Source organism: Manis javanica, chromosome 8 (assembly GCF_040802235.1).
Source record: "Manis javanica isolate MJ-LG chromosome 8, MJ_LKY, whole genome shotgun sequence".
Lineage (NCBI taxonomy): Eukaryota > Metazoa > Chordata > Mammalia > Pholidota > Manidae > Manis > Manis javanica.
Window position 1 is genome coordinate 90,348,960 of NC_133163.1, and position 24,591 is coordinate 90,373,550.

Here is a 24,591-nt window from a genome sequence, read left to right on the forward strand (position 1 = left end):
CTTTAGACTCCGCAGGAAGTCAGGACGCCCTACGACTCCCTACCCTACCCCAAAGTCAGACACAGAGGCCAGGCCGTTTTAGGGCGCCCAGGTCTACTCAGCAGTGCACCGTAGGTTCCCCTGCCCACCTGGACCCAACTCCTTGGCGTCTCAGATGCTACTACACCCAACTTCCCTCGTGGAGCAGCGCACCTAGATGTGGGTTCTGCACGCCGTTCCCTCACCCCAGCGCCTCAGTCCTTCAATGGTCACCCCAAACGCCTGCAGCCCAACCCTTCTCGGGCCCCCACGCTCAGAGCGACTCCACTCCCCACTTTCCCGAGGAGGTGCGATCCAACTCCGCCCGGCCCCCAGCTGCACGGGCGCTCACCGGGCCGCAGCGGGAGGCGGGAGGCGCAGGCAGGGGCGGCGGCTGCAGCTGGCGGGCGGGCGCAGGAGGAGGCCACTCAGCACCGCGCGGTATTGTTTCCAAAATACGCCCGCTCGGGGCATCCCGCAAACAGCTGATGAAGCCCCGCCTCCTGAGCGTCACGCTGTCGGCTGGCCAATGGTGAGTGGAACCCCAAGTCCCGGGCTGGGCGGCTGCCAGGGACTGTCACGAATGTACGAACCTTCCCTTGGAAACATTGCAAGGGGCCGAGCAAAGTTCCTACTCCCGCCAGAAACGCATTTGGAGCACCGTCGCCCGCACAGATTCCGTTCCTAACGCAGGCTCTGGAAGCGCCAGAGAGTCCCTGACTCCTCTCGCCTCGCAGCGAGAGAGGGGGCGTCAAACTGACTTTTGTCTTCTCTTTCTCGGGAACGGGCTGAATAATTACACCGCGTCCAGAAAAGGAGGGGAAGGTGAGGCGGGAAATTTTCAGACATTGGCTGCGTCTTGTGGGTGCAAGATACGGGTCCCCGTGGATCCCGACCTGGTGGCAAAGCACCCTCCCGCCTGCCGAGCGGGTCAGAAGAAAACTCCAGCCACAAATCTGTAGGAAAAATGAGAATACGTGTGCCTGGCGCCGTTGATGAGTGACATTCAGATCAAACACATCCAGAGGGACACTCATGTCCTCTTTTTGACTGGGTGTGGACACTTGGAAAATACCATCGAGCTTGAGGAGAGGAGAGATCAAGAATGCAGGAGCTGCTTGGGCAGCTGACATCCTGTTTATGGGCACCATCCAGAGATAGTGCAGGCGCTGCCAGGAGAGCAACGCTGCCTGCAGAACTCGCGCTGTCGGTAACGGAGTCCATGAGCTAGTTCACAAACATTTATTGAGCACCTGCGTTTGAGTGCGGGCACCGAGCTAGGAACAACAACACCAAAAAAAATCCTGGTGCCTGCCCTCTGAGAGCTTCCAATCTACTTGGAGAGGAGGACCTAAAAATAAAGGAAAGCAGCATGGAATGCGTTAATTTTAGGAATAATGACTTCTGGGAAGTGCAGAAAAATTCAGAATGCAAAGACAGTACGACTTCAGGGACATGGCTTTTGAGTTGGGCTTTAAAGGATGGGAAATTTTTTCAAGAAGGAAAACCAGATAAAACAATTCGGGCCTTGTGGCAGCAGGACAAAGTACTGAACTGGAAGGTAGGATCATTGAGTGTACACTGGGATTTAGGAAAGATGGGCATGGACAGGTAGATACAGGTCAGATACAGAGGTGTCCCTGGAATGTCAGGCTGGGGAATCTGTACTTTATTCTGGAGGCAAAGGGGTGCCAGTAAAGATTTTATAGATGAGTGACTTGACCCAGAAATCTGTAAGAGGGAACCAGTCCCTGCAAAGATGAGGTGATCATTGCTGGGCCCTGACCCCAGGAGCAGTGGGGACTGGCTAATCACCAAGCTGCTCTCTCTGGGTGGTAAACTCAGACAGATTTAGGTTAAGTGGAACTAGGGCCCTTAGCCCAGAGGAGCCTGAGATCTCTTTATATATTTTTCCTGCCCATTCATCCTTTTCCTAGCTCCCAAAAAAAAGTACTTGAAAGAGAGCAAACCAGGCATATTGAGGGCTGTAGCTGCTAGAGTAGGAAAGTACTGTCCCTGAAGGACAGAGAAGAGGGAAAAAGGAAAGGGGAGAGTCAAAGTTGGCCTGCAGACAATCCCCTCAGGAGCTGACAGATAACCACAAAGATGGGCTGGAGCCAAAGGAGGTATTTTATTTTTCTGGGAGACTTGGCCAGGAGGGAGTGTGAGAGCTGGTCGGGGTGACCTCGCACTCATGCCACATGAGATGCGGAGACCAAGCCCAGCCTCAGGCCAGGGAACTGAGGAGCCCTGACCATGCTCACCATGCACACACCTCCTTCTCCTCCTTCTTTCTATCCTTCTCTTCTTCATGGCTTTCCTCCTGGGCCAGTGGTTCATGCTGGCCAGTGATGACCAAGAGTGTTACTTAGGGTCAAGAGTGGGGAACTGGAAAACGACTCAGTTCTGAATCTATCCTCTGGAGCCCCATGGTCCCTGGGGTGCAGGGGTCATCCTGTTTCTTCTGACCTACCCAAACTGCTGAAACTGCCTGATGCATCACAGCCCTGAAAGGCGGGTCTACAAAGCAAGGAAGCTGGTACCTGGGATCCATGTACCCACCAGAGCCCCCCAGGGTCTCTTCAGCTTTAGGGTGTATGAACCCCTGAAACTGGCTACATAGTGCTTGAGTTCACACAAACATTTAGGGGGTGGCTGCATAGCTTACAACAGTTTCCCAACAGGATCTGTGACCCTATAAAAGGTTAAAATCACCATTGTAGGAGAATGGGGCTGGAGAGCAGAAGAGATCGTCTTAGTGGGGCTGGACAGTTTGCAAGATGGTGGGTCACACTCTTAGTGACATTTCTTCTGGGACTTCTCTCCCAGGCCTTCCCATCCTGCTCCCTCAGGCTGGTTCTGAAGGACAGAGCTCCCAGTAGCTTGGCCTCCTGTGCTTTTAGCCTCTAAGGTCAAGCAGCAGGGGCCCAGCCTTCTGAGCTGGAAGGACCAGAAAAGACTGTCAGGGATAAAGGGGTCAGGGAGGTCAGGAGCCTCACTCCCCACTCTCATCACTGTCAAAGCAGACCCCTCCCTCTTGTGCCCTTTCTTTCTCCCTTCCAGCACACAGCAGTCTCAACAGTGTCAGGACCTGCTGGGCTAGAGTTCTGGGCTCTGAGTCCTCTGACCACCAGCAGCACCCTAGTAACAGATGAACCCTGGGCTTTTGACAGGACTCAGAGCAAATGTACATTGCAGCCACAACAAGCCTTTTTTAAAGAATTTCCTCTCTTTCTCTTCCCACAACTTACCCCAACTTGTTTTTCCCTTTGCTGACTGATGCTGTCTCCAGAAGGAGGGTCCCCAGAGAAAGGCAGGGTTGCTCTGAAAGGCATCAGGGCAGAGGCCTGAGAGGGAGACAGACCTTCCCCAACAATCTGGGAGGGATGCAAAGAGTTAAGGGGAGGCTGCTTTCAACAGAAGAGAAAACCCAGCTCCCTATAGAAAGTGTGCAGGAGCCCTCTCCATTGTTTTACCTGGCTATAGGATTTCTCTCTGAGACAAGGAATGGGCTCTAAAACTCCAGTAACTGGATCACTGGGAAGGGAGGTTTTTAAAAACCAGCTGACAGCTGAATAATAGGAATTACCAGGCAGGCCGCCCTGGGGTTACTGAGGTTTGTAACTCAACCCCCAGGGAGCGGTTAGATTGGAAACTGATTTATGGGTGGGGGTTTTGGTGGGAATGCCCATAGTGCTTGACCCCCTTACTTCTTAACTCCTTCCATGAGGGATCATGTACATAAGAAAGACCAGGAACCTGGAAGGTTTGGGTGCCCTTCCCTCAGTGGACTTGCTCTAAGAGAGTGAATTTATCTCTCAGAGCACCATTCCATCTGTCTGCAAAGGAACAGTCCCTTTCTTCTGAGTTGCAGAGAGAGAGAGAGAGAGATGGAGAGACAGAATATACCAGGACGGACAGACTGGCTTCTGCTAATTGAGTAAGCAAGTGAAGAGACTTGATTTCCCAGTCATTGAGTTCACTGCTTGCCAATCAGTGGTTCGGTGGGGTTTTGACAGAAAAAGCAGATACCAGTGTTTGGAATTCAGAGACCTGGATGTGAAGGGAAATGCAAAGATGGAGGTTGCCATGCTGAAGTCCAATGGAACCTAAAAAATAAGGTGGAGTTCAGGCTCCCATGAATTATGCCATTCAGTACATATTCAGCTTTATTTGGGGGACACAATAAATATTTGCTGAATGAGTGAATGAATGAATATACATATACACATTTTAAAAATATGAATAGTTTTGTGTTGGCAAGTGCAAAAAACCTGCAGTGGAGCATTTTCCATAAATGTGCTGTCTCCACTATGTTTGACACGTGGAGTGGCTGGCCTTAACCTGAGTTTCTTCTCACCAGCAGAGCCTTCCCATGGAAGGCAAAGGTGATGCTTTCAAATCACTGCATGCACCTCCAACCACCCTCCTCCAGGCTTGGCACATTCTGGACCTAAGTCTGCCAGGACAGATTTACAGAAAAAACTACAAGCAGGCGCTCAGGGCAGTGTCCTCAGCTCCTCACTCCCCCACCTCTGGCCCAGCCCAGGGCTCAGCATGCCCAGCCCATGAAAAGTAGGTCAGCTTTATTCTGCCAAGGAATGAAGAAACCCAACCAAAATACTCTTACTCTGCTTCCCCCAGAATGCAGCCTCTCTCCTGGGCAAAAGTACATCACTATGTCAGTACATACTTCTCCTTGAGGTTGGCAGGGAACTCTGAGGAGCTGACAGCTAAGGACACAGAATGATCAATTGCTATCAAGGAAACCTGCCACCTGGAAGAGCTGGGAACCAGTCCCTTCTGGGTCTAGAGGCTCCCAGGTTTTGAAGTTGGTGCTCAAGAGGATCTGGGCCAAGAAGATGAGCTGAATCAGCTGTTTCTCAACCAACCTTTCAGCCCCCACTGTCCTGGACTGTAAGAAGGTCACTATCTGGCAACGAGAGGGGCTCAGTCACTGAGGTGTGAGTTCATCAAGCATTTACGGGGCACCTGCCATATGCTAGGCCCCATGTCAGGGGCTGGAGGTACAGGTGCAATCCCTGGGGGGGACCCTTGAGCATATCCATATCCTTTCTTCCTGAACATGAAGCCTTATATGCACACCTACACACAAACTGAAAGAGAAACTGGGGACAGGAGGAGGCTATGGTAGGAAAGGCTGAAGCTGGATGAGCTAAGGGAGGCTGAGACTCCCTGCGGGGGTCTTGCTTTCTTGTCACAGAGGCATCCTGGGTATGTCTGATGCAGCGCTTCTTCCCTGTTCCCAAAGCCCACTCATAATCAGGTCAGGTAGAAAGAGTTCTGAATTAGATGTCAGGAAATCTGGGTTCTGTTCCCAGCTCTGCCATTAACAGGTGACCTTCCAACACTCACATTTATGTCCTTGCCCCTACAGATTCAGAGGGGGCAGGCTTGAGTAAACAAGCTGGCTCCACAGGGCTTAGGACTTTGGGGCAACACCAGCCTCTTATCCCAATCTGGCCTGAGGTCCCTGGGCTATCATCAAAACAGCGCTCACCTGTTGAGCACCTCCTGAATGCCAGACACATGACAAAATGTGTCTCATTTAATCCTAAACAACCCCAAGAGGGAGCTGTCACCACCAGTGCCCTTTTACACTCAAGGAAATAAGATCACTTCTCTGAAGATGGGCAAAGAGCAGCAGAAACATGATTTGAGGCCACATCTGTCTGACGAAAGCCCATGCTTACATCCCCTACATCTACTGCCTTACAGGCAAACCCAGTCCCTCCCACAGACGGATTTCACTCCCCTCCCCCCCATCAATAACACCCTGTCCTCGGTGCCCCCAGAACAGGAAGGCCAAGCCTGAGGCAGCCTCGAGAGGTAAATTCCAGACTCTCTCAGTTGCAAACACTCCCACTGCCACCACCACCTGCGGCAGAGGCGATTGCATCACCCGCAGGAAGCGGCCGAGCGGCCCAGCATCGGCTCTGGGGTATGTTTTCATTTCCTACTTCTACGCTTGCCTGCATTGAGCACACTGCCTTATCTACCCCTGCCCTGGCCCTGTGGGTTTAGGCAAACGTGTGTGTGATGGACAAGGGACTATGGACTGTTGCTTAGATGGGATTTGTATGGGACCAACGAGTACCCCACTCCCTTTTCTGAACACTATCAGGTGGGAGAGGGGAGGTCAGGCTGCAGGAGCTTTTCCAACCAAGGACCAATAAGAGATCCTGTAAGCTCAGAGAAAAAGTCCTCTTGGATGCAGGAGACAAGTCCCAGGTAGCCACCATTCCCATGCCCTGCCTCTCAAGGATGAGTACCCACATGTCTGGGCCATGCCCAGCAGCCAGATGGCCACTGAGGGGCAGGTGCTGAAGAGGCGGCCAACATAGCCATGATGTCTCTGGTGAGGTGTCTTGGGCCCATTCAATTGACAGATACATTGCACGGGACCTTGCTTAACCCCCACCCAACATTGCCATGGAATCTTCTGGAACTGAGGACAGATTTTCCCCTCTATAGTTCCTCTTCTGTCCATCCTGAACTTCCTTTCCCTCCCTCCCTTCCTTCTCTCTCTCCCTCATGAAGCACTCTTACTTTATCTCCCTAATCCCTCCTTCTACCCTGGTTTCCTCCTGCACTTGCCACCTCTCTCTGGACTCACCTTGGCCCACAGCAACAGTCAGCCCTCTATGGGCTCATAAAAAATTCGATGTTTTGGTGGAACTTATCCTGTGTGGAAAGGCTGCTTCTTTTTTTTTTTTTCTAATTAAGGTTTCACATGAAAAGCATTGTGGTTACTACACTCACCTATATTATCAAGTCCCCTTCACACCCCATTGCAGTCACTATCTGTGAAAGGCTGCTTCTTTTAATGTTATCATCCCATTTGAAAATGGTTCTTAAGTCTGAGTGACATTTGAAATGGCTCTATGAGTGGGGTTATTGCTCTCTTCACCCAGAGAGCTATGTCAAACCAGTGCCCACTATGTGGGTCTCTCCCATCTCTCAGATGCTCTTTGCACCACAAACCTGACTCTGCAAGGGATAGGGCACCTGAATCAGTGATTTGAATAAATAGCAAGTTGTTCTTTTAGGACCAGCCCTGACTTAAATAATCAATACTGGTTTACTGTGTTAAAAAAAAAAGCCAAACTGCAATGCGAAACTGGGTAATGATAGGGCTATTTTACATGCTCTCCTAAGGCTTTGGGGTCATTAAACCTGTTCTAGATGTAATATTCCCTTAGAAATGAAGGGAGACCTAGGGACTCTGAGCTCTTCCCCCAAATCAGACCAGGTACTGGAGCCTATTCCAGGTTTCATGAATTCCTAAGCATCATCTGAGGCTATGTAAAGTGATGAAGAAACTAAATAATCAGGATCCATCCTGAATTTCACAACTGGAGAAAAATATCAACAATTTCCAGATGCTTTAAAATAGAATTGTTTCTTTAATCCTGACCTCGCTCACAGTAAGGATTTAAAATATACAAAACTGACTTTTATAGAAGCCCCTGGCACAAATTCTCACTGACCTTAGAGAGAAACCCTTCCCAAGCTTGCATCAACTCTGAGACGGGGTCATAGAGTACTTCACTGTGCCTTTGGACCAGGTAAGCTCTCAGAGAGGAGGAAACAAAGAGAATCTTGATGTAGCTTTCACTTTAAAATATATTTATCTGGAAAGTATTCCTGGAGCTTACCAGCTTCCTTGTCTGCAGGAAGGAAGTTTTTGCTTAAATGTTTATTGCTCAAATGTTTCCTGTAGGCAGAGAGTTTCTTTCTCTATTCCATTTCTTTGGTAGTGAAAGTTTGTATCATCATCTTTGAAATGTGATTTTTAAAACATATTTAGTATTTTGCTTTGGGGACCTTGTTTGATTTGGTATTTTTTGGTTCTTTGGCAATGGGGACCTCTTCCTATTTCTACAAATCCCCAATAGGTTTAACTGAAATCATTATTACATCTCTGAAACTATTTCCTTTTCATTAACTATTTATTGAGCACATATTGTGTGTCCCAAACCATGTTAGGAGTATTAGGGAAGCCATAAGGTATAAGACACATCTCCTGCTTGCCTTCCCACTGCCTGCTCTTATAGTATTATTTATTGAGATATAATTCACCCACCATAAAATTCACCCATTTAACATATACCATCTAATGGTTTTAAAATATATTTTCAGAGTTTTGTGACTATCATCATGATATTAAAACATTTCATCACCCCCAAAAGAAACCCCCCATACCCATTAGCTATCACTCTTGATTTCCCTCAGCCCTTCCCCAGAGTCGATCACCACTAAGCTACTTCTTATTTGCCTATTCTGGACATTTTGTATAAATGGAAGCATATTCTGTGTTGTCCTTTGTAATTTCATTCACTTAATGTTTTCAAGATTCATCCATGTGGTCATGTGTGTCAATATTCCTTTTTATGGCTGAATAATATGCCATCGTATGGATATACCACATTTTGTTTACCTGTTCATCAGTTGATGGACATGTGAGTTGTTTCTACCTTTCAGATGTTGTGAATAGTGCTTCCATGAACATTCATGTATAAATTTTTGTTTCAATACCTGTTTTCCAGTCTTTTGAATACACACCAGGAGTGGAATTCCTGGATCAAGTGATAATGCATTGTTTAATCTTCTGAGGAATCATTGTGTGTTTTATTTGCATTACCTAATGACTAATATTGTTAAGTATCTTTTTGTGGGCTTATTGGCTATTTGTAAATCTTCTTTGGAGAAATGCCTATCCAAATCCTTTGCCTATTTTAACATTGAGTTATATGTCTTTTTATTATTGAGTTGTAAGAATTTTTAAATGTATTTCGGATATAATCCTTTATCAGATATATGATTTGCAAATGTTTTCTCCTATTAGTTGTCTTTTTGCTTGTCATGATGAGGTCATTAATTTGCAGCACAGAAGTTTTTGATTTTGATGTAGTTCAGTTTGTCTATTTGTTCTTATGTCACTTTCACTTTTGGTTTCATATCTAAGAAACCATTACCTAACCCAAGGTCATGAAGATTTATTCATATGTTTTTGTCTCAGAGTTCTACAGTCTTAACCCTTATATTTAGGCTTATGCTCCACTTTTAGCTAGTTTTTGAGTCTGGTATAAAGAAATGATTCAAGTCATTCTTTTGTGTGTTGATATCCAGTGCTCCCAGTACAAATTGTTGAAAAGACTATTTTTTCCCTAATTAAATGGTCTTGGCAGCCTTGTTGAAAATTAATTGGCCATATATGTAAGGGTTTACTTCTGGACTCTCAGTTCTATTCCTTTCATCTATATGTCTATCCTTTATGCCAGTACCACACTGTCTTGATTACTATAACTGTGTAGTAACTTTTGAAATTGAAAACTGTGAGTCCTCCAACTTTGCTCTTGTTTTTCAAGATCATTAGGATATTTTTGATCCCCTTGCATTCCCTCATGAATCCACTTGTCAATATCTGCAAAAGAGCCAGCTGGGATTTTGATTGAGATTGCATTGAACCCATAGATCAGTTAGGGAATATTGCCATCTTAACAATATTAAGTCTCTCAAATCATGAACCTGTGATGTCTTTCCATGTATTTAAATATTTTTAAATTTCTTTCAACAATGTCTTATAGTTTTCAGTGAGCACATCTAACACATCTTTTGAAGAATTATTCCTAAGTATTTTATCTTTTCTGGTGCTACTGCAAATGTGATTGTTTTCTTAATTTTATTTTCAGATTATTCACTGCTAGTGTATTGAAATACAATTAATTTTTGTATATTGATCTCATATTCCATAATCTTGCTTAAGTCAATTATTAATCTAATACTAGTTTTCCCCTTTTTTGAGGATTCCTTAGACTTTTCTATATACAAGATCATATCACCTGTGACTAGAGATAGTCTTATTTCTTCCTTTCTGATCTGTATGCCTTTTATTTCTTTTTCTTGCCTAACTTTCCTGGCTAAAGCCTCCAGTGCAATGCTGCACAGAAGTGACAAGAGTGAACATTCTTGTCTTATTCCTGATCTCAGGGAAAAAGTTTTCAGTCTTTCACTATTAAGTATGATGTTAGTTGTGGGGTTTTTGTAGATGCCCTTTGTCACGGAGGAAGTTCCCTTCTATTCCTGGTTTTTTGAGTGTTTTTATTATGAAGATGTGTTGTATTTTGTCAAATGCTTCTCTGTATCTATTGAGATGATAGTGTGGTTTTTGTCCTTTATTTTATTGATTAACTTTATATGTTAAACCAACCTTGCAGTCCTGGGACAAAGTCCACTTCACGCACAATCCTTTCTATGTATTGCTGATAACAGCTTGCTAACCTTTTGTTGTGCTCTAGTCTTTTGAGGAGGTACAATTTACACAGAAGAAGGAATAGAGGATGTGAATACAAAACAGCATACAACCAAGTATTATAAGATTTAATCAGTGCCCTTCTAATAAATAAATATTTACTGTGTGTCAACTACTTGCCAGGTAGTGTGGACTGGGGAGATAAAAGCTGCAAGGGCTGATGGGCCTCCTTTAGGCCCCTTGAGCCCTTCATTCTGGTCAGTATCCCCAAAATTATCAAGATCCCCACTCCTTCTCTGCTCCAGGCATTATCAGGGACCAATGGAAAAGAAGCAAGGACTGCTTAGGGATTTAATTAGGTGGCCAGAGTGATTCAGTTAAGAAGCCAGAATAACAGGATAAGAACAAGGCTGTGGAGTTAGACAAATGGGGATTCAGATCCCAGAACTGGCACCTCCTGGTGATTTGGAAATAGTAAATTAACCTCTCTGAACTTAGTTACATCACCTGTCAGATGGAGATAATTACGGCACCATCCTCATGTGGTTGTTAGGGAGTAGAACTTAAAAAATTCAAAGTACCTAGTAGTGCTTTGGTACATAGTAGATGCTCAGCAGATCATTGCTATTCCTATGTGTTTAGCACCGTGTGAAACCATAGAGTGGGGAAAGAAAGTCCAAAAGAAGAATGAAAAAAACCTTAGCTTTATTTTCAGAAGGTGTAGGTTTTAGCTAGGGGGTCAAATCTAGTTGTCAAACTAAGTCAAACTTAGATATGACTAAGCATGTAGTGAATAACTGTAGCATTACCAAAACAGTATATAATTTACCTGAAAAATTAGTTTATGTGGAATATGATTAGCATAGGAATCAGTGACTATAGCATGTGAAATTCTTGACACCAAGGTTCCTGACATATAGTAAGTACTTGAAAATGGCAGTGGTAGTTATTATTAACAGTTGCCTTCACCTTAAAAGTCTCCCTGAAACAGTGATTCTCAGTGTGGTCCCTGGTCCAGCAGATCAACATCGTCTGGAACTTGTTAGACATGTAAATTCTTGATCTCTCTGCCAGATCTACTGACTCAGAAACTCAGAGGATGGGGCCCAGCAATCTGTGTTTTAATAAGCCCTTCAGGTAATTTGTATGCTGTGGTTCTAAACATTGGCTGCACATTAGAATTACCTGGGGAGCTTAAAGAAACCCCATGCCAATGCTCCCCCACCAAGACCAATCAGAATCTCTAAGAATGGGATCCAGGCCATAGAATTTTTTAAAGCTCCCCAGGTTATTCAAATATACATCTAAGGTTTGCCTCCACATCACAGGTGGAACTTTGCATTAACAAGAAGAAGAGATTCAAAGTTTAAAAATTAATAAATTTACTAAAGCTGGTTATGGAAGAGGCTCTAAAATACCCCTTTTCCATCTTCTACCCCTCCTCCCAAATCTGCACCACAAGAATAGAGACACAGGGGAAAAGAGAGCCTCTTCCCTAATCTGAGGTTGAGCTGGGGATAGAACAAAGCATCCTGTCCCCTCCCCTTTGATGGACTGCCATCCTAGGGAATAGACACTAAAAGCTTGAGCCCAATGTTCATTTTTTTTTTCTGGTATCATTAATGTACAGTTACATGAAGGACATTATGTTTACTAGGCTCCCCCTTCACCAAGTCCCCCCACATACCCCTTCACAGTCACTGTACATCAGCGTAGTAAGATGTTGTAAAATCCCGACGTTCATTTTTAATCACTCAGTGTTAATTTCCTCCTGGGGGACAAGGAGGCATCTGCCTTGAACATAAGAGGATCTCATGTCTCCCAAATCCTTTGCTTATCTATGAACAAGGAAGATCCTGTATCAGCCCCAATCCTGTACCCTAGGAGCCCAATTCAGATTGTCCCAAGAGGCAGCCTGTCCACCACATGCACACTGGCCACACCCCGCCTGACCTGCCATATTCAAAGTCCAGGATGCTGTTTCAGACAGGAAGAGAACTTGGTGTCAAGTTTAGCAGAGTATGGAAATAATGTATAAGCAGGGTATCATAGAGCCCATGTGCCATCCTGTATAAGTGGTTGTGCAAAATGAGATCTCCAGAATCCCTGGATTTTCACCCCTCACCCTGCCTGCCATTAAGGAGATTATAGCTCCCAGGCTCCTGGGTTGTGCTTGCTGGTAAAGCAGAAGCTCCCTCTGCTACTAGCTGTTTTGGGGAAGTAGCTAGTAGTGAAAGAAGTGTGGGGGCTGGAATCCTCAGACAGACAGAAATCCCACTATGCCCCTTATAATTCACTTAACTTCTTTGAGTCCCAGTTTCTTCTTCTGTTTATAAAACAATGGGGATATAACACCATAACAAATGTGCACGTCCTTAGCTTAGTGCCAACCACAGAGATGCTCAGGAAATGTTAGTTTCCCTTCCCTTTCCCAGAAAAGGGAAGGAGTGGCAGGGTATGATTGGCCAGCTGTTCAAGTCTTCCCTATGACCCCCCAGAACCACAAGTGTCCCTGCGACTCAGTGTCTGTGTCTCTCAGAACTTCTGCTAATTAAGAACAGGGTAAGATTTACATGTTAAATATTTCTCTGATAATTTCCCAGCTGGAGCCACAGCAAACCTGCGGTTTAATCAACTTTCAGTTACAATCTACATTCCCAGTACACAACTTTAGAAACTCAAATAGCAGAACTTAAAAGTTTATTTCAATTTTAAAATTCTTATTGTAAAAAATAATATGACAATCTCGTGACCCTGTTTCTTCACGGGGGAGATGGTGTCGCCCAGGCTGTACCCGTTCCCATGAAGGCGTGGCGCTTTCTTCTGGACTTTCATTTTTGGGTTTGAGTTCACATTTCTCCATTCTCTCACAGAGTCTAGAGCTGAATTTCTAAAAGAGAAAAAAAGGAAGTAGAGGGAAAATGGGCTGTTTTCTTTAAAAGGAAATGGTCCTAACCTTGAAATGCCCCCCAGTCCTCTGAAACGCCCACATGAACCCCACTTTCCCGGCCTGGGAATCTGAAAATAACACCAAGACAGGATGGCCACAGATGTTGTGCTTATTTGTACACATTTGCATACACTTAGAAGCAAATGTGCACTATCAATTAATTAGGGCACTCAGTGATGACTACAATCAACCCCAATATTCCAAGCTGGCCTATGGGAAGCAAATGGCATGACCACAGGGCAGGGCAGGACAGTACTGCTGGCCAGACACAGCTCCCACTTTAACGCTTTAGGGCCTCCCTGAAGAGGGCCAAAAATCCAATACTGCACAGGCCTAGTGTCCCCCTTTCATCTCTCTGCTCTCCCATTCTGACCTCCCCACACCATTTCCTCCTCCAGATTCAGATCCAACTGCCCTCTCTTCTTCTCCCTCCAAGTTCAGGAGAGGCCATGGCTTGGTGAGGCCTGAAAGCACTGAGGTAAGGTGGGCCTGAGCCCCACAGGATTCTTGCAGAGGGCTCTCCAGCCTGGGAAGAACATAGCACATACCTGGGCACATACCCCTTCCGCAATGCCTGCTCCTCTAGAGAATCTGCACAGCAGCTACATTGGGGAAGACATGCAGGAGCAGGCCAGGAGTGTGGATCCTTGTAAGGAAACCTCCAGGAAGACAGGCAGAGGAGACCTGGGAGTGTGGGGAAATTTGGCCTTGATCCATTTAACCTGCCTTTGAAGTACACCATTAAAGTTTGCTGGTTTCTTCCCTTAGCTGGAGAGCCTTTCTTCTCTGTCTACTGCTAACCAGCCTGGCTCCCAGACAAAGCCAGACAGATTGTTCTAAAGTTTGAATTTCTACTCACTCTCTGCATCTAATGGGCTGTCACTCAGAACTCTGCCCCAGGAACCAGACAGTGCCTGGAGAAAGTTGGGGAGGACAGCATGTGAGGCAGCAGCCTCAGCTGGGCCTGAACCTTGCTGGGTTAGAGGGAAGATGGGACTGCCCTGACCTCGGCTCCAAGTTCCACTCACAAGGATCTCTGTGCCCTTACACTTTAAAGTTACCTGGTTTCCCAAAGGCAAGGCCCAGCTGTGGACAAGGTCTCTTGGATCCTTCATGACCCTCAGGCCAGAGCTGCCCACATGGCATTGCTACAGTTGCCTTCTCTCTCCACAAGATAGTCCACACTTAGGCCAAGATGGCAGCTGCCAAGACAGAATGGTGTGAAAAAGGTCCCCAAACCTCTGGGTTCCCACAGCCTGTCCTGAGGCTCAAGCTGCTGCTTGAGGAAAGCTTTGGAGAAAAGGGCTGTGGGCTTGCCTTTAAGAGGTGCTCCAGCTTCTCTGGGGTAGCATTCAGCCACTGCCTTCTCCCAAGGACCCAGGGTTTTTCCTCCTGGAACAAAGCCATGGACCAAAACCTCCCCTTTATACTTCCCTCCATTCTCCTTTCCCACAAGGGCCTTCAGACAATACCTGTTCAGTTGGCCATCATAGGACAAACTTCTGTAGGGCAGTGTGTCTCACAGGTGATTAAGTAGCATCAGCGAGTAGAGTGCCAACACTTACTAAGGACAGTTAGAGCCATAATGAGGAGAACTACAAATGCATGTCCACAGCCACTCATCCAAAATTCTGAAATCTCAAAGCTCCAAAATCTAAAAAATAAACCAACCCCACATGTATAACATATTTGGCACCAAAGCCTATTAAAATGATGTGAAGTTTTCATGATTTCTATCCCACTTCGGGTGGTTATTCCTACATTTTTCTGCCAAATTAGTAAAATATTCATTTACAGAGTGCTGGCCCAGCCCCTGCTGGAGTTGGTAGCAAAACACATGGTATGGACCCCAAGGGTTTCAGATAAGGAATTGTGAACATGTATGATATGCTATTACAGGTGAAGAATAAACTATACCAAGGTATGAATACCCTTACTCAGAAGTATATAGACCATGTTAAGAAATCAGGCTGTGACGCAGACCTGCTGAATTCAAATTCTAGTCCCACCATTTACCAGCTGTGTGACCTTGTGAACATTGTCTAATCTCTCTACACCTCCTGTTACAGACTGAATTGTTTCCATCACAAAACTCATATGTTGAAGCCTGAACTTCTAGTACCTCAGAATGTGACTGTATTTTAAAAGAGGTAATAGGTTAAAATGAGGTCATATGGGTAGACCTTGATCTAGTCTGACTAGTGTCCTTATAAAAAGAGGATATTAGGATAGGACATACAGAAAGGGATACACGTATACATAGGGAATGCCAACTGCAAGCCAAGGATAGAGGCCTCAAGAGAAACCAAACTGCCTGACTGACGTCTCAATCCTGGACTTCCAGCCTCCAGTTTATAAGAAAATTAATTTCCGCTGTTTAAGCCACCCATTCTGTGGCATTTTGTTATAGTAGCCTTAACACACCAATACACTTCCCTTTTGGGATGGTAATAAGAGAGCCTAATTCTCAGGGTTGTTGTGAGGATTGAATGAGTTAACAGATACAAGAACACAGTACAGAGCCTGGCAGAGTAAGTGCTCAATAATGTTAAGCCAGACTGAGGGAATTTTTCTCATTTGTTCATTCACTTATTAAAAAAAAGAAGGATAAGCCCAGCCCATTTCTCTTCCCTAACCAGCAGACCTAGGGCCTACCCCACAGCTCTACTTAGATGGCTAACAGGTACTTCCCACAAACCTGCTGCTCAATCTTCCCCACCAAAACCAGCAACTCCATCCTGCTTGCTCAGGCCAAAATCTGGAGGCATCCTCAGCTCCTCTTTTTCTCATACTTAACATCAAATCAGTCAGTAAACCCTGTTGGCTCAGCCTTTGAAATGTATCCAGATTTTGACACCACTTCACCACTACTCCAAGCCACCATTATCCCTTGCCTGAATTCTAGATTTCTCTACCTATAGCCAAGAAAAATAGCTTCTGAAAATGAAAGAGAAATTGAAGACATTTTCAGATAAATAACAGCCTAGAGAAATCACTGCCAACAGACCTGTGCTTCAAGAAACACCAAAAGACATTCTCCAGCCTGAAGAGAAACGAGATCAGTTGGAAACTTAGATCTACCTGAAGGAATAAAGATCATTGGAAATGGTAAATATGTGGGTAAATACAAAAGGTTATTTTCTTAATTTATTTAATAGGCAATTGACTGTTTAAATAAATAGTAACAATGTATTATGGAATTTTTGTACATACAGAGAAGTGAAATAGATGATAGCAATAGCTAAAGGATGGCACAGGGTAAAGGGATATCTAATAAGTTTCTTACATCATTTGCAAAGTAGTATAATGTAGATTCAAAACAAACTGTAACAAGTTGAAGATGCATATTGTAACCCCTAGAGCAATCACTAAGAATTAAGTAGAGGTATAGCTAAAAAGTGAAAGAGGCAACAAAAAGGACCAGTTCTTCAAAATAAATGACTATCCTAAATGTGTATGCACCAGACCTTCAAAATACGTGAAGGCAAAAGTTCACAGAACTTAAGGGAAAAATAAATAAATCCATAATTCTAGTTGGAGGTTTTAACACTCCTTTGTCAGAAATTGATAGACCCAATGGACCAAAACTCAATAAAGAGATAGAAGGTTTGAACAATGCTGTCAGCCAACTTAAACTAACTGACATTTATTGATCACTATACCAGTAACTATAGAAATTATATTCTTATCAAGTACACACGGAACATTCTTCAGGATAAACCATATGCTGGGCCTCTAATATCTAGACGTGCTCCTTCCTCAAGACCTTTGTACTTTTCTGTTCCCTATCCCTGGAATAATTTTCCCTCGGCTCTCTGTGGCTTATTTCCTCACAACCTTTATATCTTCATTCAAATGTCACCTTCTTAGGGGGACCTTCCCTGACTATCTTCTTTTGTTTCATACCTCCTCTCCAAAGCAACTCAACTCCCTGTTTATCTTTCTGTGGCTTCAGGGGACCCAGCTGCCCTTGGAGTGCCAGATGTGGGATGTGGTCACCCTTCCCTGTCTCGCGCCTGAGGCCTGAGGCCCTGGAAAGGACATTGCCCAAACACTGCAGTTTGTTGTGAGCAGTAACAAAACAAGGCATCAGACGCCTTATCATGGTCCTTTGTATTTACTAGAAAGCCACAGCTGGTGTAGAATGTGTAATAAAGGGCTTGGGTATCCCTGAACACTTGACCATGCAGCCAGGAGGGCTAGATGGTGAAAGAGGAGAAGGCAGCTATTGGACAGAGGCTAGGAAGGGGAGGAGAGGGAGCTGCCACCACTATAAATTATTATCATAAACACTTTCCTGTGCTGAGGTCCCCTACCACTGGACGCTGCTGGCCCTCCATGTTATCTGTATCTCTCCCCTCCCCTGCTGGCACCTACTCATCAGAAGCAGAAGACAAGGTGACCCGAAGCAAACAGGTTCCCAAGGCAACATGCCAGGCCCTGCCCTTCCTGGGCAATGGCACCTGAATATGAACTGGAGATAAAAGCATGAAATCCCCATAGTCTCTACCCTGAAGAGCTTACGGTTTAACAGGGATAATAAAACAGATCCACAAGACACATCATTTCAAAAGTGCATTGCCTCTAACCATCCATAAGGTATACCCGCTTCCTGGCTCAAGCCAACATTCAAAGAATTCTATGTTGAATTACTAGGACTGTACTGCTCATACCTTAATGAATTTCCTGGAGCTTTGTTACAGTGCAAACCACACCTTGATTAGCAAGGCTGTAGAGGATTCTAAAATGGAAAAGACAAGGTCCCTGCTCACACAAGAGAGGAGAGAAGTGCCATAATAAAGGCACAGAAGAGAGGACAGCAGAGAGACAATTTCACTGGTTTCAATCAGAAAGCACAAGATTTTGGTAGGTATTAAACCTCAAGTCCATAGACAGATTTAATGTCTAAGAGCACTTGGCAAGAGGGAGAGCTGAGGGCACATAAAAACTCAGAGAAGTATGGATGAAACAATGTTGTATGACCCAAGTGAGTAGGCGCTTGGGGTCCTCACTTTTCCTTTCTCCATTCGGATGGAAATTGCTGGAGGCGAAAAGAGCACCACTGTGGCTTGGCCAGTGTGGATGTTTTCCCATAGGCAAAGAGGGCCTCCAATAAATGAACTAGAGAAAGTGCATCAGAGAGGGAGGCCCATGAGGACCTAGGTGTGCACCCTTCTTACCCAGGGAGACAGCAAGCAGAGAGGACCAAGCAGCCAGCGAGAGTGTGACTCACTGTAGGTTAGTCTTGAATTCGTGTCATTTCGAAACACAGAGCCCTGCTAGCTTCTTTCATATCGACTCTCTTTGAGGAGTGCAGATTTTGGTACAACCTTCAACCTAACACCCACTCTGATGATGAAAGGCTAAGACTGAATGCGGTTAGGCTGGTCACTCAGTACCTGCAGAGGGCATCATGTCTACCTTCCCCAAGGTAGGACAAACGGCAAAAGGGCCCTGACAGCTGTGTCTCTCCCATCCTCTCCAGACTTCTCTTTGGGTCATAACCGATCACATGGCCACTCTTAGATGCAAGAGAAGCCAAGAATCTGGGAAACAGAACTGTCAAAAATCATGTTCCATTGCTTGGAGCAGGGTACACTGCCATCTCAACAAACCCTCTTGTTAGCAAAGGAGAGCAGGGGGTACTGGTGTGGCTGTGAGTACTGACAGTGGCAGGGTAATCTCCTAAAGCTGAGGCTGCAGCATGGGCTGATGCTACTGTGATCAGAAACTGGTGGAGGGCAGGGATGGAAGGTAGTTAAAAACCCACTGTCCCCAAAACTGTCTAGTGTTCAGTTCCTCCTTTGTGATAGTTATGGAGAGAAACCCTAGACAAAGTCAGAAAACGGCCCTGCAAAGTCTCCCACAATGGCTCAGACTTTCTCCCCCCTCCGGGTGTCCAAGCTGCATAGGATACTTCTACTCAACAACTGACCCCACTGTATTGCAATTTTCTTTCCCACAGGCTATCCTCACCTACTAGACTAGAGGTAACTTGGGACAAGAATCTCATTTTATTTGCCCATTGCTCAGCTAGTATCTGGCATGTCATAGAAAACACTCAATAAGGTGACCAATTGATTAGGTGACTGACTGAATAAAGGAATGGGAGTTGGGTTGTGCTCAGTTTTGCCCCTCATGTGCTATGTGACCTTCAGCAAGTAACTTCCCTGAACCTTGGCTTCTTGTCTGTCAACTGAGAGAGATCTAGATCTCCAAGACCTCTTCTCATTCTGACATTTGGTGTGATTTAACCGTGATTTCATTCACAGATGAAAGAACTCCCCCTCTCTGGAGTTATTTCTTTGGATGGAGACACTAGCTATCCAGATGTCCCCTGTTTAAATGCATATACACCACATGGGGAGGTTATCATAATAAAAAATTCTGTCAGCTTCACTGAGGAAAATTCTCTGGTGTTTATAATTAGCTGGCCTCAAAGAGAGTTTCTGAAGGGAAGGGGACATCAGAGAGGTAAGTTCTGATTGGTTAGGAAAGAAGGTCTGAAGCAAGTGTACTGTACATGTATTCTAGAGCTAGCTGAGATTCTGCAAGAACTAGACAGGGGCAAGAAGCCTGGGTGACTGGCACATAGGGGACATAAGTACAGTGAGGAATTGTGGGGAGACAGAAAATTGCCAGAGAAAATACCATCAGTTGCCCATGTCTGTCTAGTGGAATAGCTGAGCAAGAAGATTCAGGCTGTGCATCGCAGAGGAGCAGTGGGACAGGACGGGAGAAGGGCCAATATCTTGCTCAAGGAAAGCTGTCCAGAGGACCTGATGGGAGGCCACTCTGGGGAGCAGATTATCAGGGTGTGGCCTTCCACTGTCTGCCTGGGACAGTCCTCAGGGTCCTTGCATGGCTGAAACTGAACAGGAGGGAAGAGCCTGTCTCCTGTGCCTCCCAGCTCCCCCTCCACCATGCACGTGCAGGGAGTCAGACCTGAGGCACATGGCTTTCTTCTCAGGGTGCCTACTTTTGTCCTTTTACATAACCTATCATTTCTCTCCTGTCACAGTTATTTTTGCCATGAGTATAATGGTATTACTTTATTACTGGTACCTCACCCTGGGTAATTCACTTCTTTTTTAGCCCCAGGTACACTGGATTAATCACAATCCTTGGTCAATAGCCCTTTCTCTTCATTGATTCAGGCATGGCCCACCTTTGCACTCATTTATGCTTAATTAGTTATTTATTTTAAAATAATATAAGAAACACCCATGAACTAGGCACTGGGACTAAACCATGGACCATACCCACATCTCCCTCTGTGCTCCTCTTTCATCTTATTCCTCTCCCCACCACCCTGCCACACACCATAGATTTTTTTTCATTTGATCTCTGAGGCTTGTGAAGCCTCACAGCCACTACCAGCGTTTATTCTCTGGGACCACAACCCAGTGCTCCTCACTTCCAACTGGCTGGATGTGCTTCATGCTCAAAGGGGTCTGGGCCTTGGTCAGTGACATGTGTTCACAGCATCGTGGCTGGAGTCACCAACTTGCAATGAAGTCAGGTTGCACATTACTTTAAAAAATATGTTGACATATATTTCACATTGTTTTAAAATTTTATCTAAGCCAGCATTTCTCACCCTTGGCACTACTGACATTCTGGGCTGGATCATACTTTTTAGGGAGGGTGTGTCCTCTGTGTTGTGGGGTATTTGTAGTATACCTGGCCTCCACCTACTAAGTGCTAATAGCACCCCCACCCTGCCCCCCTGGTTGTGACAGCCAAAGATGTCTCCTGGAAAAGGAGGCCAGATCACTCCTGATGAAAACCATAATTTAAGCAAGTATTTGGCAACATCCATTTCAACAAATTCTGCAGATAAAATGTCCCTCCCTAAAGAAAATACATGCACATTTGTGCTGTAAAGCCTTGCTACACAAAGTGTGGGCCTGAACCAGCAGCTAAGCAATACCTGGAAACCCAATAGAAATACAGACTTGCAGGCCCCATGCCAGCCCTACTGAGTCAGGGTCTGTGTTCTACCAAGATCCACCATGATTCATGTACACAATGAAGTTTGAGAAACTCCGCTGCAGAGGTTACACAAATTGCACTTCTGTGAATAAAATGGGCCCAGATACAGTGTTTCTCAATGGGGGAAGTTACTGCCCTTTTGGGTGGGACAATCTGTTGTTGTGTGGGGATGTCCCCTGCTTTGCAAGACATCCCTGCCCCATCCCCATTAAATGCACAGTGCTCCCTAGTCCCTAAGACAATCAGAAATGCCCTCACCCTCCAGACACCCTCTAGGGAGCAAAATCCCCTCGGAGAGCACATCCCTGGAGAGGAGTGTTTCTTGCAGTATGGACGGTTTACCTGACAGCAGGCCTTCCTCAGTCTGCAGATGGGGCCAGGAGGCACGGAAAAATACAGAAGTTAAAACATCACAGTGCTTTCCATCACGTTCTTTGGGGGATGAGTGTGGTGCCAAGTGATGCGCACTAGCTAGGAGAAGCCACTTCAGCCAATGGGAACATGTCAGAGCTGGGAAGAGCAGGGGAGACACAGGAGCCCTCTGGGAGAGATAGGAACTGTGAGCTGCAGGCCAACCAGTCAGACCAGCTGGGGCAGTTCCCCTGGTCCTTGCAGCTTGCTGGCAGTCAGGATAAAGCAAATGAATGAAAACAGGATGGCATCCAGGAGCCAGTGTCTGAGGTGAGGAAAGGAACACATCCTGGTGGATGAGGGGCCCTTTCTGTGCCCTGCCCTGCCCCCTTCTCACCTGGCACAGGCCCTTCCCATAGCCGGGTGGAATGGCTGGAATTTGAAAGCTCCGCGGGAAGAGATCCAGCTTCCATGTAGCTGCTGGGTGGCTGCCCTAGACTGGGAGCAGAAGGTGCTGGGTTTGCCCTCCAACGTTGCTTTCTGCTGACACGTAAGTCAGGAGCCTCCCCAGTCAGGTCCCCACACCTCCCGGAGCTCCTGACATTTATGACTACCTGAAGTCTCTGACACCCAGCCCACTCTCTCTCTCGCCTCCCTGCATTAAGTGTGCAGTTTCTTCTACCTGGAAAGTCCTTTCTCTCCTAGTAACCCCTGGTCACTTTTCAAGACCCCCCCTTGAAAGCACTTTCTGACCTTCCTCAGGCTCAGGTCGGGGACAGGCTGAGCTCCCTAGCTTCAGGCACACACTGGGTTATAGCTCATAAGCTGCAATGTTATTGATTGTTTTACTTGAGTGAAGAAATTGTGCTTTTTTTCACATGTATATCCCTGGTGTTTGGCGTAGTATCTGACACAAAATATTCAATAAATGTTTGTTGAGTGAATAAAGGACATTCTTGAGTGCTTGATCTAACAAGGTCGTGTGCTAGCTATTCTCTTTTGTTCATTTCTGTCAGTCAGTCAGTTACCCGTTGTTTATTGAGCACCTACCTTGGTCCAGGTCCTGGAAATTCCACGAAAAGCAAGAACTGCCATACCCTGCCAGTTAGAGACACAGTGGAACTCAGAGCCTTTGACTGCTGGGAGGAGCCAACACATCCAGTTTCTTTGTTTTCAGTTGAGGCGAAGACCACACCCATGGATGGCAAGGCTGAGCCTCTCTAATACCTGTTTGTACCGGTCTCCCCTGTGATGGCTGTAGGATGTAATCCATGTCCATGGTCTGCATTCTGGGAGCACATCTCCCAATTGGTAGAAGCCAGCTTCTCAAATACCACAGCTACTCTGGTGAAAACACAGGTACCACAGCAGGCAAATGTTCTTGTTTTTTCTCTCAGAAAGCCCACCACCTTCCCTGACTCCCTACAAGGAGCCCGGACAGAAAACCAGAAACAGGATCAGACTGATGCACTTCTGACTTTGGTTGTTAGGAGATGTCTGTCTGACTTTTGCCTGTTTCTGGATTCTCTCCTCTCTGCTCCATTTTAGGAGGCTGTGTTGGAAGAGAGGCCTTGGAACTTCCCAGAGGCAATGGGGGCCGAGGACCTGTGCTGCAAGGAAGGACGTGTGTGTGGGGCTGTCCTGGCTCACGAGACTGGGGTTCCTTGCTGACATGTTCAAGCCCGGGAGTGAGCCAGGATTCTGAAATGTGAAGAGTCCCTCTTTCATTGCTCTAGAATGGCCCCAAATTCAAACTTCCCACTGGCCCTCAGTCTTAGAATTGTTTTAAGAAAGGAAGAATCCTGGGGAAGACCCAAACCTCTGGACAAGGTCAAAAAAGGATAGCTTTAGAGAAGAGTGTAGAGGTGTGAATAGAGGCCAAATAGCTTGTCACCTCATTTAATTCTTCTCTGAACCATCTCATATCTAGCATGGTCAGCTTCTCATAGTGCGATCCAAACATCTCTATGCTTGGCCCCAAACTAAATTGTTTACTATTGTCTTATCCTCTCCCAGCCTGGGGCCTCTGACATCTGGCCTTTCCTCAGAAATGCAAGACAGAGCCCACAGCTGGGCCCCTCAGTATGCAGAAGGAAACTGTCCACAGTCTGCACCAGGTCCCAGGAGGCAACACCTGAGAGAGTGGGGCAGGAAGCCTGCCTGCCAGAGCAGCCATGGGAACCGAGACACACCCATCCCACAGATAACCCCTCCTCCTGTTGGCTTTCCCACAGTGGCTGGCTCTGCCAAGGGCCATCCCAATTGCAGTTCACCTGTCATTGGATCACCACCTCGAGCAAGGATAGAGCAGTATGGAACTCATTTCTTCAGGCCTTGATGCTATGGAGCCACAGGAACACAAGTAATGGAGTTCCACTGGCTTTTCCATAGGACCGCCAGGCCCAGGGCCACAGCTAGCACACACAGTGCTTTGTGTAGTTCAGAGAAAGGGGGCCCACTGGGGCAGATGAACTTTTAAAGGTGCCTCATCTGGGTGAGCAAAGCAGGAAAAAGTATCCATATTTGTGTCTCAGGCTGGGCGTTCTTGGGTGTAGCATAATTTTTACACCCATACACTTGGCCCTGAATCAGCATCCCCTTTTGAAGCCTCCCTCAGGTTATCTGGGTATTTTCCAGAGCTCCTGTGCCCACCAATCAGTCCATTCCCTACAGTTACCACCCAGAGCATCTGCCATGCTCCCCTTTCCTGCTCCAGCAACCTGGCTGATGGTCTCCACCTCTGAGCCTCCAGAGGGTGTCTCACCTGTGCCACAGCCTGCTGTGAGGGGATTGAGGTCTGGGCCCAGGAGTGGCCTCCCAGTGCTCTCAGAATGACCAGTCCTGGAGATGCTGGAGTGGACCAAACCCTTGGCAACTGGGCACAAAGACAGTGCTGCTAGAGGCCAGCGTCACACAGAACTGATTCCTATAGCCTCTGCTTGCAGGTCCTCTCACTGCAAGGCCCGGAGGTCTTGGGGCAGGCCACGAAGGACAACTGTCC

The 24,591-nt window shown here is 46.2% G+C and overlaps 1 protein-coding gene and 2 long non-coding RNA genes across 3 annotated transcripts in view; 1 reads left to right on the forward strand and 2 right to left on the reverse strand.

Annotated features, from left to right (window-relative positions):
* BMF (Bcl2 modifying factor) overlaps positions 1–492 on the reverse strand; it is a 21,583-nt gene extending 21,091 nt beyond the window's left edge. Inside the window, 2 exon segments of the mRNA XM_017667742.3 lie at positions 371–426; positions 428–492. Of these exon segments, the coding sequence (XP_017523231.3) occupies positions 371–426; positions 428–492 (121 nt within the window).
* On the forward strand, positions 371–16,747 carry LOC140843127 (uncharacterized). Its single transcript, XR_012120655.1, has 4 exons — positions 371–1,579; positions 5,835–5,980; positions 13,643–13,722; positions 16,166–16,747. It is a non-coding gene; the product is annotated as an uncharacterized lncRNA (long non-coding RNA).
* LOC140843128 (uncharacterized) lies at positions 12,917–22,816 on the reverse strand. The gene is made up of 3 exons (XR_012120656.1): positions 22,641–22,816; positions 21,988–22,088; positions 12,917–13,184 (listed from the first exon to the last, which is right to left on the reverse strand). It is a non-coding gene; the product is annotated as an uncharacterized lncRNA (long non-coding RNA).
* Positions 22,817–24,591: the final 1,775 nt, after the last annotated feature.